We start from the raw sequence: 20958 nt of genomic DNA, 5'->3' as shown, positions 1-20958 counted from the left end.
TATATATAATAATTCCTAGAAGAGGCTAAGTATAGTGAAATGTCAATTAAAAAAGAAAGCAGTTGTTTTAGAAGTAAACACCCATCAGATGTTTATAGAGTAGTAATTATGTGATCCTGATGTTAAGATCCTCTCTTTTTAAGTTGTTGTTTAATGGGTGTAGAGTTTTGGTTTTGCAAGATGAAAAGAGCTTTGTAGATGAATCGGGGTGACGGTGGTAAAACAATGTGAATAAACTTAATGCCACTGAACTGTACACTTAAAAATGGTTAATATGGTAAATTTTGTTATGTATATTTTATCGAAAATTTAAAAAATAAAACCATAAAAAAGATCCTCTCTTTTTAAATTCCAGGGTCCAGTAGCCCTATCCATATTGCTAAAATGATTATAATAAAACAAATATTATAACTTCTACACTGCTTGTAACTGAGTAATCATAATAAAGGAAAGTTACATTTGTATGGATGGATATATATGCATATGCACACATGTGTGTTATAATGATTACATTCTGAAAACTTGAAGAAGGGAAAACTCCAGTAGTTTAACTGAAGATAGAGATTTTTATTATGATCCCATATACTTTACATCTTCTGTATAAAAGACATACATCTTTTCAAAATGGATGGTACAACCTAGGAAGGGAACTGACACCAATAAATTCGAACTATACAAATCTAATGACCTAAAAAACAGTAGACTTTAAAAATGAAAACTGTATCCAGATGTTCTTCCAAAAGGTTATGGTTAGCTAGCCATAATAAAACTCCTGGAGACTGCTCTTTATGGCTTCAGTGAGCCAACTGTCCCCAAAGGAATACAGATATTTTCATATTGAGGCAGAGAAACTGAAGGCAAGGGCTAGGGGCAGGAAACAAATGAGAAATTCAATTTTCTTGTCACTGTACAAGTAGAGTAGGTGTTTAGCAGCTTGCTTTCTCACTTCCCAAACAGCATCTTCAGTGTTTTGGTTCAGAAAAATCTATTTTTGTCCTAAATTCTACTTTAAAACCTTGAGATTAAAATAAAGGGCACTCTGATAAGAAATTTTCTGTCCCTATCACTCATAAATCTGGAGGAGAAAAAGGAGAGGAATAAGGACAAATAATAATAGCTGCCACTATATTTTGAGTACTTTCTCAGTGCTGGGTGTAGTATTAAGTGCTTTATGTATGCTCATTTAATTCTCAAAACAATTCAATGAGGAAACTGAGTAACGGGCAAAATGACAAGGTACCAGCTAGAAAGAGTTGGTTAGAAGATGAACCAAGTCTAATTCCACAGCTGTGTTCAAAGTTTACTACTTAGGAATATTTTTGTATGGTGGTTAAATTTTTCTTGAATGTTTGTCCAGAGAGTTAAAACTTTAGAAACATTAACAAAGATGTCTCATAAACACTGATTTCCCCAGACAAGTGGCACATCTTCCACAAACCGCTGTTTTGGACAGAAAATACTAAAATAATTTTCTCCAGGTGTTTAGAAATTCAGTTAACCTAATGAAAGGACTATAACACAGTTTTGCATTCTTACTTGTGATATAAAGCATTTTTTCAAATTAATCTGATTGCCCACCTTACTTCCTTCTAAAATTATATTTAAATCCTCGTCCTAGATTTTCTTGATAATTTCTCTGGTATATTACATAGAATTATATTTTAAAGACACACACTGTAAAGACAGTTTAGGAGTGATTTAAAAAATGGAATTTCACTTTGATTCTGTTAATTCAAGAAGAGGATCTTCAAATGCTGTAATTTTTAAAAAGTTTGGAGACTTGCTACACAAATACTTTAAGCAAGAGCTAAATTCCTGAACAGTTTAACCCCTCCGATCATTTTTACTCAGAATTTCAAATAGTAGCTTGTGTACCCAAGTTATTTACATATTTTCTTCCTTAATCATCTCCTTTTCAAAGGACAGAGTTCATTCAACAACTAGTTATTATGTCCTAGTTTTATTGCTATTTTTATTTGCTTTAATGAATGAATCATTTCCAAAACCAGTTTATAAAGTAAGACTTGTTTCTGCTATTTCATGTAAAAAGCACAGGTCCAACAATTGCATTCTTTTACACCCCCTCCTGTATGTCTCACCATCAAATCACCATAAGACATCCTAAATTACAAACAGATTAATGTCTTTAAGAATGCAATTCTCAGGCTGGGCACGGTGGCTCATGCCTGTAATCCCAGCACTTTGGGAGGCCGAGGTGGGCGGATCACCTGAGGTCAGGAGTTCGAGATTAACCTGACCAACATGGTGAAACCCTGTCTCTACTAAAAATACAAAAATTAGCCGGGCTTGGGGGCACGTGCCTGTCATCCCAGCTACTCAGGAGGCTGAGGCAGCAGGATCACTGGAACCTTGAAGGTGGAGGTTGCAGTGAGCCAAAATGGCACCACAGCACTCCAATCTGGGCGACAGAGTGAGATCCTGTCTCCAAAAAAAAAAAAGAGAGAGAGAGAGAATGCAATTCTCTCATATCCAACTTCCAGACTTAGTTATCATATAGACCATAAGTAATTGTGACTTGGACACTAGCTGATATTCCAGGAACTAGTTATTGGTGAAGTAGGAGGAATTAGGCAAAAAGCTATTAGGTCATGTAGGTCATCTCAGAATTTGTAAAGAATGGGTAGGTCAAATACCCCTTAGGAAAGCAGATTTCAAAAAACGAGGCCTGATTACATGGAATGAAATTATTGAAAAAAGGGGATTCAAATGGTTACTAAGTTCTTGAAAATGTGGTTCTAATAATTACAGAGGGTGTTAATAAGAGAGAGATACGAAACAAACCAGAATGGTTAGCACAGGACTCATCAGAAACAGCACACTATAAAAACAGCAGTGTGGTATAATGACTCCAGCACCATTTAATGCCAGGTAAATCATTCCCTTCTTTGAATATGCTTCTTCAACAGCAAAATGGGGACATTTCCCCTGCAGAGCTGTTGTAGGGGGTTTGTTACCTACTAAGATCAGTATTTCTTTGCAGTTCTTTTTGTCCTTAGGTTATATCCCATCATTAAGGGAGCACAGTCAGAGTTCTATGTTGAAAAGTTACTTGATAATTCTTTTTTTCCTTGATGGTTACATGATTAATTTGATATACACTTAGGCTCACTGATTTCAATTTGTATTCAATATTGAAATTTACTTTTTTCAATAGTTAGTAAGACTACTCTTCTAACCATTGTGGTCAGTTGTCCATGGACTAGCATTTATATGTAAACAGTAGAATCAGTATGGTAACATTTATATCTACAACTTAATATTTATTACAAGAAAGTATTTATGATCAATTTTGAGATAACTGCCTATGGCTCCTGAAAAGACTATAGCTAAGGATCTTCAAAAGTTAGTCTGATTAACTTCAGTTGACAATTACATAGTGCTATGTGCCAAGCACTGTAAGTGTTTTATATACATGAAACAGACCTCCGAGGTATGTTGCCCAAGATCACGCTGCTAGTAAGCTGAACAGATAGATTTTTTTTTTTTTTTTAAGACAGGGTCTTGTTCCATTGCCCAGGTTGGAGTGCAGTGGCACAATCATAGCTCACTGCAGCCTTGAACTCCTACTCTCAAGCGATCCTTCTGCCTCAGCCTCCCGAGTAGCTAGGACTACAGGCACACACCATCATGACTAGCAATTGAAAAAAAATGTTTGTAGAGATGCGGTCTTGCTTTGTTGCCCAGGTTGGTTTCAAACTCCTGGGCTCAAGCGATCCTCCCATCTCAGCCTCCAAAAGTGCTGAGATTACAGGCACATGAGCGCCTATGTCCAGAGAGAACAGGCAGAATTTGAACCTAGGCTCTACAGTCTGTGCTGTTAGCCACTTTAATATGTCTCCAGCATTCCAACTGATTATACATATGTTTCTGCCATAAATAGGAGCCACAAAACTTAAACCTTTTCTGGTTTACTTAAATGTGTGACCTTAAGAAAATTATCGTATCATAACTTTCCCACTATTAAAATGTTTTCGGCCGGGCGCGGTGCCTCACGCCTGTAATTCCAGCACTTTGGGAGGCTGAGGCGGGCGGATCACAAGGTCAAGAAATCGAGACCATCCTGGCCAACATGGTAAAACCCCGTCTCCACTAAAATTACAAAAATTAGCTGGGTGTGGTGGCAAGCACCTATAGTCCCAGCTACTCAGGAGGCTGAGGCAGGAGAAGCGCTTGAACCCTGGAGGTGGAGGTTGCAGTAAGCCGAGATCATGCCACTGTCCTCCAGCCTGGTGACAGAGCAAGACTCTGTCTCAAAAAAAAAAAAAAAAAAAAAAAAGTTTTCAAAGATAATCAATCGTAGACTAAATCTCTTATACATATTTGTAAATATTATTTAGGCCAAATCAACTGCTCTACCTAACCACTAATTTCACTCATTCAATCAACATTAAACACTGTTGGAAGTTAAAGTGAGTCAATTTATTCTCCTGTCTTCTCCAAATCCCACTGAAATGACCAAAGACTGGCCACTGAAATGGCCACTATAATATACCAAAGAAACTGTCTAAAAGATCTAGGTCCAGGATTTCAATATAATTTTAAAACAAAGGTTGGCAATTAATTTGAAAAAGTGCTTTATATCAGAATTAAGAATGTAAAATAGTGTTATAGTCCTTTTGTTAGATAAACTAAGTTTCTTAAGAATATATATACGTAATTTATACAAAATTCTATAGCAGTATGAGAAAATGACAAGAATACCATCAACAAAGCAGAATCACTGAAGAGTTTCTTGAATCTGTACAAGAAGAAATAGGTTCACAGAAAAGGACTAAGTACCTCTATAGAAAGTATCAATACAGTCAAAAGACAGTCTTCTTCATTAGATAAGTTGATGAATTTTCTAAAAAAACTCAGTAAAACCCCAAGCTCAGAGAAACAGGAGCTGAGCACAGCAGAAGGCTGTTGGTAAAGACAATGGAAACTGACCACTGAGGATGGCTGATGATATCTGTACCCTGAACTTTTTCATCTGAGTATGAACTGCTTGAATGGCCAAGTTGGATATTTGCCACAACAGGCTCCTAGAGAGGAAGGGTAGAGCACAGTAGGAGGTGACGGATAAGAGATACAATATTTTAGCTAATTCTAGGCTAATAAAAAGAGAAAAAAAGCAGTGCCCAGCAACTTACAGAAGCAAAAAATAAGAGAAATAGCACAGCAGGGAAAACACATAATGTACCCAACATCCCTGATAACTGTCAAGATAGTCACAAAAAAGGATAATTAAATCTTAAATACAGCGTAGTCCACTTAAAGCCAACATCTTACTTAACTAATGGTGCAATTCTAAATGGTTACACCATAATAGCTACCTACTGAACGGCAAGAACTTCAGAAAGAGTCTTAGGTTTCCAGGATCAGTCCTGTATTAGCAACATGTCAACATAAAAGAGTTTGTCTTCTAATCCTAATCCACCAAATCTTATCCGGAGTAGGACTCTAAAAGGTGATTTAGTAGGCTGATATATGACTGTCTACATTTGTTTTAACTAAGATTCTTTGCTATGGTTTCTTAAGTGACTCAGTTTAAAAAAATTTTAAACCCAAAGTATTTTGTCTACAGGATAAAAAAAAGAGAGTCTCATATTTTATGTTTCATCATAAGAAAATGAGTAAGACTATACCATAAATTATCTTATAGGCTACCTGTGATTATCAGTCATCCTTTACATTTAGAACCCTTGACTGACACTTGGTTACTGTCTTAGTCCATTTGGGCTGCTATAAGAAAGGACCAGGTGGCTTAAAAGCAATTAAAATTCATTTCTTACATTTCTGGAGGCTGGAAATCTGAGATCAGGGTGCCAGCAAGGTCTGGTTCTGGTGAGGGTCTTCCAGGTTGCCAACTGGTAACTTCTCATTGTATCTTCATATAGCAGAAAGTGGGCTAGGCCTCTTTTTAATCACCTCCCCAAATCCCCTCTGCCTAATACCACCATATTGGGGGTCAGGATTTCAACATGTGAATTTGGAAGGAGGGGCGCATTCAGTCCATGATAGTGACTAACCTCAACTAATGAGGTTAGGGTGATGGTTTACATACCTAGCCAGTTGGGGAAATCTACCCTAGGGCTACAGATTACATCCATAACCCAGTTAGCAAATGTTGGCTAGTGTAGGAAGGTTGACAGGATGCTAGTAGCTTAGTACAATCTGTCATCACACTTGAAAAATCCCCAAATACACATTACCTTTGATATGCAGTACGGCACGTGTATACAAACATTTGGATAGGCTGTCTGATACTCTTAGTGCACTGCGCTGGAAGAAGGTAGCAATCCAAGTATCAGGGGCATGGTTACAATGTACATCCTGAAAGTGATACCAGCAGGGCAGGGCTGGGGCAGGCCTGTAATCCCAGCACTTTGGGAGGTCAGGGTGGGAGAACTGCTTGAGTTCAGGAGTTCGAAACCAGCCTGGGCAACATAGCGAGACTATTTTTTTTTAATTAAAAAAAAAAAAAAAAAGTGATGTGGGCAGCCAGGGATAAAACAATGATATATCCTACTTTAAAAACATCAGATTGCTTTCAGTGACTGTATGGTGGGCAAATAATCAACTGCAATGTTTATGTTCTATGTATCAAATGTGATAAGAGATTAATCCATTTAGTTGCTTAACTACAATAACAACAGTTACCGTGTGTGCCTGTACTGTGGTAGATGTTTCAGATACATTAACTTTAATTCTTACAACCACCCTTCACGGTAAGAAGTATTATCCCCATTTATACATGAAAAAACTATAGCTCAGAGGCCAAGAAACATGCTCAAAGCCCCTCAGCTGGTAAACAGCAGAACCAGAATTTGAACTGAGTTCTGCCTTCTACCATATATATGTATATACACACACATATATATATACACACACACATATATATATTTTTTTTCTTTCTTTCTTTCTTTTTTTTTTGAGACAGAGTCTCACTCTGTCACCCAGGCTGGAGTGCAGTGGTCCAGTCTCGGCTCAGTGCAACCTCCACCTCCCAGGCTCATGAGATCCCCCCACCTATGGATCCTGAGTAGCTGGGACTACAGGAACATGCCATCACACCAGGTTAATTTTTGTATTTTTTGTAGACACGGGGTTTTGTCATGTTGCCCAGGCTGGTCTTGAACTCCTTGAGCTCAAGCGATCTGCCCACCTCGGCCTCTGAGAGTGTTGGGACTACAGGTGTGAGCCCAGCCCCCATACTCTTTTAACTATAACTTTCTGAATAAAATACTTTCCTAATAATTTAACATATCATATACACTCACTTCTATTTTCAAGTAAGAGGATATTCATGAAGATGAAGAGGGGACAGGAACTATTTTTTAGTTGGGGGAAAATACAGAATAACAAAATTTAGGTAAATTTTCAAGCACAAACAAAACATCTATGGGAAAGCCAGAATTAGAACCCAGATTTCAATATATGTACTCAAGTTAAAAAGACTTAATCTGCACCTTATCATACTTAAACTCGCATACAAAATACTGTTTTTCTCCTTACTCTATCCAACCATAGAGGTCCCCTCAACAAACAGTAACCATTCTAGATCAGACTAATGGCCCTTCCTATGAGCTCAGATGAGGAACACTGGATTCAACCTCTTCCACTTCATCTTGCTTCCTCATGGGAGAGATTATTTACCCATTATAAGTTCCTCACCACCCCCTGCCCACCCCCACTATAGCAAACTACACATATCATATGCACATGCATGCACTCATACATACCTTCCTCAGCTCCACTGAGTTAACTCTACCTCAGGTTATTCCACTTCAGGAAACCTCTTATACATACATTCTCCGTAATTCCTCTGATAGGGCAATTTATAAGCCAGAAAACCCAAAACATGTTGACATATATAAGAAGAATCTCAGTGAACAACTATATCACATAGGAGGAATGCTGTAAGCTTTGAAGTCAAACTGATCAAGAATCAGAGAAATAAGCTGCCCTTTCTTATTCCTTTTTATCTTTTGAAAATGCAAATAGTAAAGCAACTGTATTGCTTTCTACTATTTTGTTGCTGCAGAAGTATTTCAACTACAACATGGTTTTGTGGGCTAGCCTAGAAATCTAACTTCCATATTGATCCAGAGAATCAACAAAACAACCTATAAATTAAGTTTCATCTTATAATGTTAAAGTCACGAATGATTATATAGCAGCTGGACTTCATTTTCCAAATGAAAACCAACTGATACCAATTTTTTTTTTTTTTGGAGATGGAGTTTTCGCTCTTGTTGCCCAGGTTGGAGTGCAATGACAAGATCTCAGCTCACCACAACCTCCGCCTCCCGGGTTCAAGGAATTCTCCTGCCTCAGCCTCCTGAGTAGCTGGGATTATAGGCATGTGCCACCACACCTGGCTAATTTTGTATTTTTAGTAGAGACGGGGTTTCTCCATGTTGGTCAGGCTGGTCTTGAACTCCCGACATCAGCTGATCTGCCCTCCTTGGCCTACTAAAGTGCTGAGATTACAGGCGTGAGCCACTGCACCCAGCCCCATCTGATACATTTTTTTAGAAATGAAGCCTGAATTCTATGGATATGCAGATAATTTGATATGTAACAATTTAAGTATCATATTTGTGAAAATGAGATAAGACTGGGGGTGCCAAATATTCCTGTCTTCTGAGCTGTAGTCCCTTTCTTCTTGCATATCCTACTCTCACCTCAAACAGAACATGTCTAAATCAACTCCTCAATTTTTTTTTTTTTGAGACAGTCTCGCTCTGCCATCCAGGCTGGAGTGCAATAGCGTGATCATGGCTCACTGCAACCTCCGCCTCCCAGGTTCACACCATTCTCCTGCCTCAGCCTCCTGAGTAGCTGGGACTACAGGCGCCCGCCCCCCCACCCGGCTAACTTTTTGTATTTTTAGTAGAGATGAGGTTTCACCGTGTTAGCCAGGATGGTCTCAATTTCTTGACCTCGTGATCCGCCCGCCTGGGCCTCCCAAAGTGCTGGGATTACAGGCGTGAGCCACCGCGTCAGGCCAACTCCTCACTTTTTACAATCACCTCACTCTCTAAATTCCCAATTTTATTCCCCAGCCCAGATTCAAAATCTTAGTGTTAACTATAACATTTCCTCTTTCCTGTCATGTGCAAGCTTAGACTAAATGCTGCCTAAGATACAGAGATCAATAAATCATATTCCCTGCTCTGAAAGAACTTTAAAAAACTATACTAGAAAAAAAGTTATACTAGAAAATAGGGCAAGTACCACACAAATAACCATGATACAAATACGCTACCATAAAAAATGTGCACAGTGTTACCAAGGAGTGGGGGGGGGGAATCACTTTAGGTAACGGATCAAAAAAGGTTTCATGAAGATAACAGCTGATATGCTCAGAAGATGGGTAGGATACTGATAAAACAGGGACCGGAGAGAGTGAGAGGGTCAAAGAATTACAGATGAGAATACAGACTGTACATAGGAAACAGAAAGTAATGCAGAGGGGCTAGAATGTACATGCCTACAGGGAAAAAAAGCAGGATCTAAGGCCAGAAAGTATTATAAGTTGGAGACAGACTGTGAAAATCCTTGAGTGTCTTTTGTTCTGTGGAAGATGAAGTCACTGAAGGTTTCTGGTACAAGCACATGCAACAGTTAAGAGCCAGGATCCACTGAGTGACATTAGGCAAGTGACTTTTCTGTATTTTCATAGGGCTGTCTAAATAACAGCACTTACACAGGGGCGTTGTGGGGATCAATTAACACATGTAAAGTGTCTAGAAAAGAATCTGTCACAAAGTAAATGCTATATAAGTATTTATTATTCTATTTGTTCTTTAGAAAGATAAAATAAGTTGCAAAACAGAGAAATGGACTGGAATAGAAATTTCACTGTCTTCTATTTTCCTTTACTCACGCCATTCCCTTTTCAAGAACAAGAACCACCCAAGTCTTCCTTATTACTCATTATTAAATGTATCATCTGTTAAACTCAAATTCCACCTCCTCTCTGATTGCCTGATCATATGCATATGTTGGTACATACTCACAAGGTACAAGACATGCAAGATACAATTTTATCTTCCCAGGGTATAGGGTACCTCAAGGACTTTTTCATTTGCTTAAACATAATCTCTGATTATTTCAGTACAGATTCCTTACAGACCACAAATACGTCAACAGCATTTGTTGCAAGACAGTCTGGAATGAAGTTCAAAGGCACAGGGAATATCTATGGGAAGATTTTTAAAATATTCATAGTAAATTAAAGATTTCTTTTATCAAAATGATGGTACTTTATAAATGAAATGGTCATATCTCTGTGATAGTCTAAGTGGCCTTAAAGATTTTTGTCTTTGGAGGTCAGTGGCCTGATTAGCAGAACTGATCTGAACATGGCCTATTTTTGAAAAGAACTTCTATTATTATGGCTGAAATTAGACCCAACAATGTTTCAGGTAAACAACTTACTGTGAATATATTGCAATAATGAAATTTTGTTCTTCCTTTTTCTTACTTGACCCACCCAACTGCATTTTTTTCTACTCCTGTTTAATCTCTAACTATAGCAGTATATGGACCCTAGTTGAACAGATCTATATTAAAAGTCAACAGCTGCCTTTTTGCTCAATATATACAACGGCAAGTGTCAAAATGCCAAATGTGACATTTTATTTATAGCCAAAGCTAGTATAATGAGACACACAAAAAAGTGCAGCCTTTTGCTAATTTAAAAAAAAAAAAAAAAAAAGAGGAGTGATTCAAAGATATGTCAGTTTGCTTCAAAAATGAATTGGAGTTACACACTGAAACTTCCCTTAAGCAAACTATACATGTTAGTTGGTACATACTCACAAATACATGTAAGTACCATTGATAGCAACACCCAAACCCAAATGCTCTTTATTTTGTCAACTCTAAAGCAATAAACCCCAAAGGAACATCACATTCTACTTGCTCACTGTGTATCTGGCAAGAATTCTCCTCCGTGTAATTTGCAGTTAACAAAAGAATGCACAGTAAAGTTTACAAACACAGTATATTCAAGTGAAATACACAGTAAGGGTATACTATTGAAAAATGATTTTAATCCAGGTACTTATTTTTAGGTATCCTGATATTCAAAGATCTTCAGGTTTCCTCATGGCTCTTATCTAAGCCTCTTTAGGATTTCTACAACAGCTTTCCCAACATTACTTTTCAGTTTGTAGTCGATAAAGGATGAAAAACTGCTACTTTCAATCTGTTGTTATCAATTGGATCAGGTTTTCTAATTATAAAGCCTCTAGCTGCTTAGTTGGGCAAGGAATTCTAGAAAGTACTGGGAAAAAAATGTGTAGTTTCAGAACTTGAAAATACAACATCCTGACAACCAAAAAGACATGAATGTCATGTTATATAAACCATCACAAAGGCTGTAAATATGAAATTTATACCTATATTCTTGTCACTGCTGTCACTGTACAACCTAATTTCCTGGGTCTCTTAGAGAAGCATATCAAACACGGTCACTATGTAAATAATTATGCATTCGGGTTCATGAACAAGTTCTTATTTATAATTCAATGGTAACAATTTCATAAACAGGAACACTTCATTACATGTCTAAATTTCCCCTATAAGATTATGCAATATGGCCCACTGCCTAAGTATGCATTGAAATGGGTTATGGAAAAAATGAACTCATAGTTGCATTACAGAAGCTAGTAACTAGAAAAAAATTTATTCCATAAACTAAATCTTCAGTGATACTGCTTGCCAGGTTTCTATAAAGAACCAACTATCTCATATATTTCAAACTTATTTTCACACTTCGAGGTGAGAAAAATTGACTTGATACTCCAACTGTACTACCAGCTCTTAAATTCCTTTAAAAATAACCTCTGAACTAAATGATCTTAACAATACACCGTGGTTAATACTCTTTAACCCACAGGAGAACAAAGTTGGAGTCTACACCTACATAACTATTAGAAGTGCTGAAAGAGGTATTAATCAGGTCTAAATGATATAATTTTTATTAATAAAAACCCTCAACTGCAACTTGTCTAAGATCAATTACATGGCTCGTAAATAGTGGGACTGGGACTCGGCTACACGTCGGTTTGCCCCAAAGCCTGTGTAACATTTCCACTATGCTAGGCTGTCTTTCATTTAGAAAACCTCTTCAATCTGTTCCAGCAACATCTAAACCCAAGTACTCCTTGGTTTTGGTAGTTACATGTGTCCCATAAGTGTATATTACCACAACAACTGACTATGCAATCTCTCTTCCCAGATTGGACCCAGCTGGGTTCACAAACATTCAAATACAGACACACCATGTTGCCTTACATCTCTTTCTGGAACAAGGCAGGGTATAAGTAAATAAATAAGACAGACAGTACAAAAGGGAAACACTAAAAAATCCAGATGTTTTGATCTTTTATATAATAAATGACTAACATTTGAGCATTTACTATGTATTGGACAATGTGCTAGTCTATTATATGCCACATTTTATTTCCTCACAACTATCCTTTGAGGTAAATAAATTGTCTCCATTTTATAACTGAAAAATCAAATTACATGCCCCAAATCATAAAGCTAATAAAAAGGGAATCCAAGAATCAAATTGAGATACGCCAGACTCCAAATCCTACAGAACCATTTTACTATACTGCAACTCCAACACAAACTCAGTATTTACCAGGAAAGGGATTAAACAATGATATTTTTGGTCACACTAAGCAGAACAGTGGAGAACTGATATATGTAATTATTACTATGCAAAATTTGAAAGCAGCCAAATAAGGAAGGACTCAGTAAGTATGGCCAATCTAACAAATGCATCAGCAGTCTTTACTCTAATTTTTTTCTTCTGAATTTCCTTCTTTTAGTGATTTCCATTTACTCATGCCTGCTGTTCATGTTCTTAATCCTAAATTCCCCTTCTCCAAAAACATTTAGGCTTATTTATACTCTTAATTCTGAAGTGGTTTCATCTCTGTTGGTAATGGTAAAAGAGATGATGTTTGGAACTAAGGTTGTAAAGGAAATATTAATGCTTTGTTCAGGAGATCTAACTTCCTATTGGAAAATCTGGTCTACCCTGGGAATTCACAGTATCATAAATGATCTCAAGCTTTAAGTATGTCCTATGACTACTGTAAAAAGACCGGTTTTTGAATTTTTATTAATAATTATTACTTGATAAGCTGAAATAAACTATACTGATAATGTCACTTTTTTAAAAACCACATTTAAAAAACGTCTTTAATCTCTTTATCTTCATAGCCTTTTATGCTTGGAAGTAAAAAACTGAGTGGTCCAAATGTCCACCAACTGATGAATGGCTAAATAAATGTGGTCTATCCATATAATGGAATACTTGGCAATAAAAAAGAAATACATAGCCAAGTGTGGTAGCATGCATCTATAGTCCCAGCTACTTGGGAGGCTGAGGCTGGAGGATTGCTTGAGCCCAGGAGTTTGAGTCCAGCCTGGGTAACATAGCAAGATCCTGTCTCTTAAAGAAAAAAAAAAAAGCCATAACATGGAAGAACTTTGAAAATATTATGCTAAGTTTAAGAAGCCAGTCACAAAGGATCACATAGATTCTATGATTGGAAATGTTCAGAATAGGCCAATCAACAGACAGAAAGCATATTAGGGGTTGCCTAAGAGGATTAGACACCTCTAAGCCTGGTCTTGGAGTAATGAAATGTTCTAAAATGGACTATGGTGATGGTAGCACACAACTTTATGAAGATACTAAAAGCCACTGATTTGTATACTTTAAATACTTTATTTGTATACTTTAAATGGATGAATATTATTATGTGAATTACATCTCAATAAAGCTGTTCAAAAAATTTACTGGAAATAGGCTCAAAAGGCCAATGAAGAAATATTATTAATGCTTTTTAAATTCAAGGAGAACACAATCTCAAACTTTTTGCCCTTTTAGGTAACCAAATCCCATCCTTCTCTATAAATTATGTCCAAAGTGATTAATAAAATGAAGTTTGAGACAGGTTTGTTTAACAACTGATGTTACAGAGTTCTTTCATGTCAAAGTACCTTTGTGATCATTGAAGTTGTCATAGTTCCAGGGAAAGGACTTATGATTTAATAATTTTCTATTACTTAATGAATAGGTCTGCTTAAGCAACTTGTAATTTTAATGTTTTAAACTTAGGATCCCCAATGCATAGGCCGGAATCTACCTGTAGATCTTGGACCCTTATGAGATAGATGTCAAGCTCCAGAGTTCCTTATCTGAGGCTTACCAGAGTTTCCTATGAAGTAGGAGGTAGCAGAATAGGAAATGACACCCCTCACCAAGTCTTTCACTTCCCTGAACACCTGCCAATCTTTAGACCTGAGGAAAACGAAAACTCTTCCTCACAAAATGTCAGACATATAGCGGGTTTTAAACAGGTAAGTCTTGCTCCTTATTCCCAATTTTACTATCCATGAGCAATGGAGACCAGGGGGAGAGGACAGAATCCTGTTAGCATAATATTTTTAGCTTATTGTGTCTCCTCACTCAATCCTTGTCAGGTAACGAGGAGTGACTTCACGTGACTGGTAGTTTAGGAGAAAATACTGGGCATATGTGATCCAACATTTTGCCTTTGGAAGCACTCATCTCTCCTCTGTCATGCTGGAAGTGTTATAGGGGCAGGTCCCCCAGTTCTGTCTGGGACTGGATAGTTAAGTCTGCTCAATTTTGAGGTCCAGGAGTAGGAAGTCACTTGCCCCCAAATGTAAGTGACATTCTCCAATATCCTCTTTCTTAGTAATAAAATAATATTTTAGCCCCCAAATACCTTATTTCTTTTTTGCCCCTCAACTAGTTCAGAATACAAACAGGGAAGAACATGTCAGTTTTTGAGACCTCCCTAAACAGTAACATCCCATCCAGACAATTTTAAAAACAACAAGAATGAAAATATCTTCAGAAATGAAGACACTAACCTTAACTTCGTTATGACAAACTATAACATGAATATGATAACCACTTTAGGGAAATTTTGATGAGACATAAGGGAGAATTCTTTCAGCAACTTGAAGGAGACTTTGGGGAACATCTGGAAATCTTCATAAAGAACATAAGGCAAATCCATCTAGGATGATTAGGATTATGGTCACTGAAATCCTTGCTGTGAGGGGATAATGCCTCCCTCACTAAAGGGATCTGTACACCATTTATATTTAGAGAAGCAGCTTTACTTAACTGTTTATCTTGTTAAAATTAACTAACACTAATTCCCGCACCCCCAACAAGAAGTCTCTTCAGGGGTGAGAAGAGAGTGACAGTGAAATTAAGAAGCTTGTACAAAGCAAAGACTATCACTTTAAGACTGAAACCCAAGTCTCCTTCTTTCCCTCTTCTGTAATCTGGGAAAACCTCCAGCCACTGAAGAATTTTAATTTCACTTAAGTAAAAGGTGTGCATAAATAACATATAGGTAATACTTCAGTGAAGAATGTTCTTTAATGGAGTCTTTGCAGCACTGAAACTCAAATCTCACATGCAAAGCACTCCCATGCGGGGGGAAATGTGAAAATGACTATTTTACATTGGCCAAATATAAACATCCTAAGGAATCAGATGAAATAATGGATGTCAAAGTGCTTCAAAAACTATGAGGCACTATATAAAATCAAAGATACTGCTATTGATACTGAGTTCCAGTAACCAGCAGAAATTCGACCTCAGCATAGCAGAATTATGTAATTTTGTCACTGTATTCATCTACCATTTAATATTTTTGGTTACACTAACAGAAAGAGTCTTCATTAGAGTGTCTTCCCCCATACATATATAATATGATGTTTCAGATCTTCAACAGTTTGTGCGTAATCCACAAGCCATGACAACAAGCAGATGAAATGTTAATCACACAGGTGAAAATGAAAGGCGTGTACTTTCTCTGTATCTAGACCAAGACAATAAAAACATGAAAAACTCTGCTGTCCAAAGTATGGTCCATAATCTTATAGTAACATAGTTTATCAACAGGGATTTTAGGAAGTTTACTCTTCCTCTTCTTTTTTTTTTTTCCTATTTCCTTCTATGGTAGTTCAAGCAGAAGCTGAGGACAGAGATTAGAGTATGGAGATGAGAGACTGGAAGAGGAAGAACAGCATGGAAGTGGCAAAGAAAGTCCAAAGCCAAGAGGGCCATATATTTAACTTGTTCTAAGCACGGCTGTATTATCCTTAATGTTTCCTTATTTCCTAGAGCATCTAATAGAGAAAACGTCGTTTCTCACAGTTCTGGGCTTTCATTTCAAAACTGGATTCTGACACCTGTTCTTATAAACTAGAACAGCAATATAACAATATGTAATTTTTATTGAGCATTTACTGTGTGTCAGGTACTGTTCTAAATGTTTTACATGGGTTAACTCAGCTAATTACCAGAATATCCAAATGAGATGGGTACTTTTATTATCCCTAAGGCTAAAGAACCTGCCCTAAAGCTACAGAGCTATGAAGTGATGAAGTCTAGACTTGAATTCTCAAACCTCCCCTTAGTAGTTCACTGCAGTGGTTTTCAAGTTACATTCTGCAGACTCTTTCAGCTCCAAAAGTTCTGTTTCTAAAATACATTTTATCCTGTTTAAAAACTGCAATGAAAACATCATGATCAAAACTAGAGACTGAATATAATACACCAAAGGGAACCAACACATTAACTTTTTGTTGCTGGGTTAAGTCACTTTTATGCAGCTCTTGAAATAAAGCTAGACCAGTCACCACTGAGATCTTATTTGAACTTCTTGTAAATGTTTCATTGATTTGAAAGGTGTAACTCTGCACTTTTTTTTTTAACTCAAGACTACATCTGCCTGCTCAGGTGAGACTGTACAGCATACAAGCTCAAGCATAACAGTAAACAAAGGAACATACTATCCCATTCATTTTACGTTTCGGGGGACTTACTGCCTGACATGCAAGGTAAAAAACACATGCTAGATAAGAATTTTAAAATTTTCCTATGTTCCTACTATCTCTTATTCCTCTTTCTAGCCATAATATTTAACGGAATGGTATCCTGAGATGGTAAGGGAAACTTTTAGAAAAAAAGAATCACTTCCTCCATCCCACATCAGCCACATATTGTCACTGTTACGTTCTGGACCTTGTGCCTATGATCCCCTGTCATTCCACTTCGCTGTATTGATCATTCCCACTCTTACTGGTCTTCAATTTTATTGGGCTCCCTATTCTACTGGCCATGTACCATCTGCTATTTGACTGACCAATCCATTAGTTTTTATTCACTTTCACTCTTTATCCAGCTGACACTCCATAAGCCATCATTACAATACTTTGGCCACTATCCTAAATACCTTGGCTGCTCTGTCATTTTGTTGCAACGTATCTGGCAAACCCTAACCTTGAATGAAGCCTTCACATTATTCTTTATTATTCATTATTGTATATGAGGCTTTCACATTATTCTTGATGTTTCCTTATTTCCAAGAACACTTGGAAAATTCACCTACCTCAGTACCAAAACGACTGAGCACTACTAGAAAAGGTCAAGAGGGCAGATGGGTTATCACACTGTATGTTCATGACCTCAACTTCCACGACGCATCAGTGCTGCTTAGAGAATCCTACTTATCACTGTTGGCAAGCTTTCTCTGCAATTATTTTTTTCTAACAGTTTATATTTCCTCAGACTTTGGACATTCATCGCTCCCATCTCCGTGGCAACTCACAGCCAATTTTGCCTCCAAATTTGAAAGAGTTATACTCATTCTATCCTTGCTTTCTTCGGAATACAAGAGGAGCTTGCCTTTTTTTTTTTTTTTTTTTTTGATGGAGTACCACTCTGTCGCCCAGGTTGGAGTGCAGTGGCACAATCTTGGCTCACTGCAAACTCCACCTCCCGGGTTCAAGCGGTTTTTTTTGCCTCAGCTTCTGGAGTAGCTGGGATGACAGGCATGCACCACCGCGCCCGGCTAATTTTTTTATATTTTTAGTAGAAACAGGGTTTCGCCATGTTGGCCAGGATGGTCTCAAACTCCTGTCCTCAGGTGATCCGCCCATCTCGGCCTTCCAAAGTGCTGGGATTACAGGCATGAGCCACCATGCCCGGCTATGCCCTTTTCCATCTTTGGAATGTTTTGTTATCACTTATCTTTCTTCTCTTTCATATGTAACAATTCTTCTCTTTCAACTGTATCTTTTGCATGAACATTCAGTCTGTTTTATCTATTGGGATTCTATCTAAAACTTCTTTGTAGAAAGGTTCTTTCTGCTAGAGCACTGAAACCCCTTTTCCCCTAAGTAAGTAAAGCCTGAAAGTCAGTCTCATAAAAGGAGTCAATCCACATATAAGTAGGATAAAAACATCAACAGGTCATGAACTGGATGTCACACATGTAACCGTGTTAAGTTGTCGGGCAGCAACAATATTTTCATAAACAAAGCCCATAGTACCACCAAATTCGAAACCATCCTGATTCTTTCTTCGTATATTTTACAATTAAGAGTTCTGCTAAAACTCTACAGGCAAGAAAAGTAGCAGAATTTTTAGAGTGTTATTTTAATAACCAGTGAATCTGACAGCATGATTTTGTGTTACTAGGTCTACATCAGGGGAGAGGAGGGAGGGAGGAGGAAGCAACAAATGTCCCAGCTACCACTCTTTTTCTAAGAGCTAAAAATATTGCAGGATAAATACAGAACCATAAGTAATACTTAAAAAGTAAGTTTTGACAGCACAGTGATGCTTTTTGTTTTTGAGACAGTGTCTCGCTCTGTCGCCCAGGCTGGAGTGCAGTGGCGCGATCTCAGCTCACTGCAACCTCCGCCTCCCCGGTTCAAGCGATTCTCCTGCCTCAGCCTCCTGAGTAGCTGGGATTACAGGTGCGCGCCACATGCTCGGCTACTTTTTTTTTTGTATTTTCAGCAGAGAGGAGGTTTCGCCATATTGGTCAGGCTAGTCTCGAACTTCTAACCTCCTGATCCACCACCCCCCCGCCCCGCCTCGGCCTCCCAAAGTGCGTGAGCCACCGCCACCGCGCCTGGCCGCATTTTCACAAGAAATCATCTACGGAGGGAGCTTGACATTCCCAACCCCCCAGTAGTTCCTTCACCTGCACTGAACAAGCAGTTAAAAAACAAGACCATTCCTTAAATCGGAGCCGCTCTCCTGACAGCTGTTTTCATTAATTAAGGTTTGGTCTCACAGGTCTGGGAGAGGGGGAGAAAGAGAGGCGAAGAGCGGAGGAAGGAGAGGTCGCAGGGAAAGAAGTGGCCCAAGCTGAGAAAAATCTTGGAAGCGCATTCACCTGGGGTACCCTTCAGAAAGATGCCCGCCTCTTTCCCGAGGGCACCACCTTGCCTCTCCCGCCCACAGCTCCGTGGTGTTACAGCAAGCACTGCTCCCGCGGCCGGGCTGCCTGCAACTCTGATGTGTTATTTAATTTTGTAACTACTATTAAGATCTCTCCAGCGTTTTTGTGATGTGCTGGAATGAAAGACGCTCCAAAAAATGAGGTTTATTATTAGTAGTATTATAGCTCCCGGGCCTAAAATAAAGCAAAATTATAACCACATACACACTTCAAAGGGAAAATCCGAAGCCACAAGCGTCTCAAACACTGCCAAGCGGGCAGGGGATGGGCGGGGGCGGGGGTGTAGAGGGGCTCCAATCCGGCGCCCCCCACTCCCATCAACCCCACCAGCTCTTCCAACACCCTCCATTCACCCTGCCTGGTGGGGTGAGCGCCCACAGCCCGGGCTCAGCCCCGGCCGCAGCTTCCTCTGGTGGTAGAAGGTCTGGAGTCGGACCTGACCCCTCTCGGCCTCCTCTCGCCCACCAGCTGCTGCCTCACTCCCAGCCCCAGCCTCTCCGCCTGGTTTCTAATTTCCTTGCAGGAGCCTCAGTTTCCTCCCGTCTGCCACCTTGACTTTTTCTTTTTTTTAATCCAGAACGAAGCTGGTTCCTCTGCGATCCCTCACATGGGAGGGCTGCTCCCCTCCTCCCCGGTCCGGGACTCGCCAGCCTAGCCCAGGTCTCCTCGGTCACTTTTCACCCAGCCTGGGGCTCCTCTTCCCTGAGTCCGGGGGTCCCGCTGGCGCCCGGCGGCTTCCTCTTCTCTATTCCCTTCCTCCGCGGCCCGGGTCTCCCCTCCGCCCCCGGTCTCCTCAGGCTAGCCCCCGGCCGGGACCCTCCACCCCGTCCTCCCCTCAGTCCGGGTCTCCCCTGCCTCGCGTCGCCCTCAGCCAATCCCCCGCCCGGCCCCGCGCGCCTGCCGCTCACCCGCAGACTCCCCGGTGTTGATCCAGTCCGGGTTGGCGATGCTGGCGATGGCGAAGATATCGGCAGCCAGAAAGAGACATCCTGAGATGATGGTCAGTTTATCCATCTCCCCGCCCCGCTCCCCCCACCCCCCGAGCCCCGGACAGGCAGCGGCCTCACGCCTCCCGCCCCATGGGCCGCCGCCGGGGCCCGGAGTCCCCGCGCCGCTGCCTCGCGCCCACTCGGCCCCCGCGCGCCGCTCGCGCCCTCCGCGCGCCCGGGACCAGTAGCCGCGGCGCGGCCCGCACAGACGGAACCGCCGCCCGCCCCGGAACTGCTCGGCCCGCCCGCCCCTCACCCGGAAGCGAAGCCTGGGCGCTGGCGAGGCCGGTGCCGGCTACCCGGCAGCCGCACTCTCGCTCCGTCCTCCAGGCTCGGCCGGCCGCCCTGGGCCCCCTCCCCGCACTGCCCGCTTCGACGTTCTGGACCCGGACCCAACCGGCCCGGCTCCAGTCCCTGCCCAGGTCCCGGTCTCTTCCGGCAAGCCACGCCACCTCTTGGCTTTCTGCCCACTAATAAGATTGTTGTCGTTGTTGATGACTGGGCACAGGCTGCGGCCGCTCCTGAGCCCCTCAGAAGCAAAACTCGAATGAGAGTGGGGAGCCGCCCGTCTTCCAGCAGGAGGCGGGCCCCGACTCCCGCCGAGCGACTCCGGGCCCCGCGCGGTC

At 40.2% G+C, this 20958-nt stretch overlaps 1 protein-coding gene across 1 annotated transcript in view; it reads right to left on the bottom strand.

The window, feature by feature from the left end:
* The window catches only part of MOSMO (modulator of smoothened), a 74521-nt gene extending 54146 nt beyond the window's left edge, over positions 1–20375 (bottom strand). The window contains exon 1 of the mRNA XM_007987652.3: positions 20252–20375. Coding sequence (XP_007985843.1) covers positions 20252–20357 — 106 coding nt within the window. The 5' untranslated portion in view covers positions 20358–20375. The remainder of the gene's footprint in view (positions 1–20251) is intronic.
* Positions 20376–20958: the final 583 nt, after the last annotated feature.

This window comes from Chlorocebus sabaeus, chromosome 5 (genome assembly GCF_047675955.1).
Source record: "Chlorocebus sabaeus isolate Y175 chromosome 5, mChlSab1.0.hap1, whole genome shotgun sequence".
Classification (NCBI taxonomy): Eukaryota; Metazoa; Chordata; class Mammalia; order Primates; family Cercopithecidae; genus Chlorocebus; species Chlorocebus sabaeus.
The sequence above is the reverse complement of the archived record's forward strand: the minus strand, read 5'-3'. Positions and strand labels throughout refer to the sequence as shown.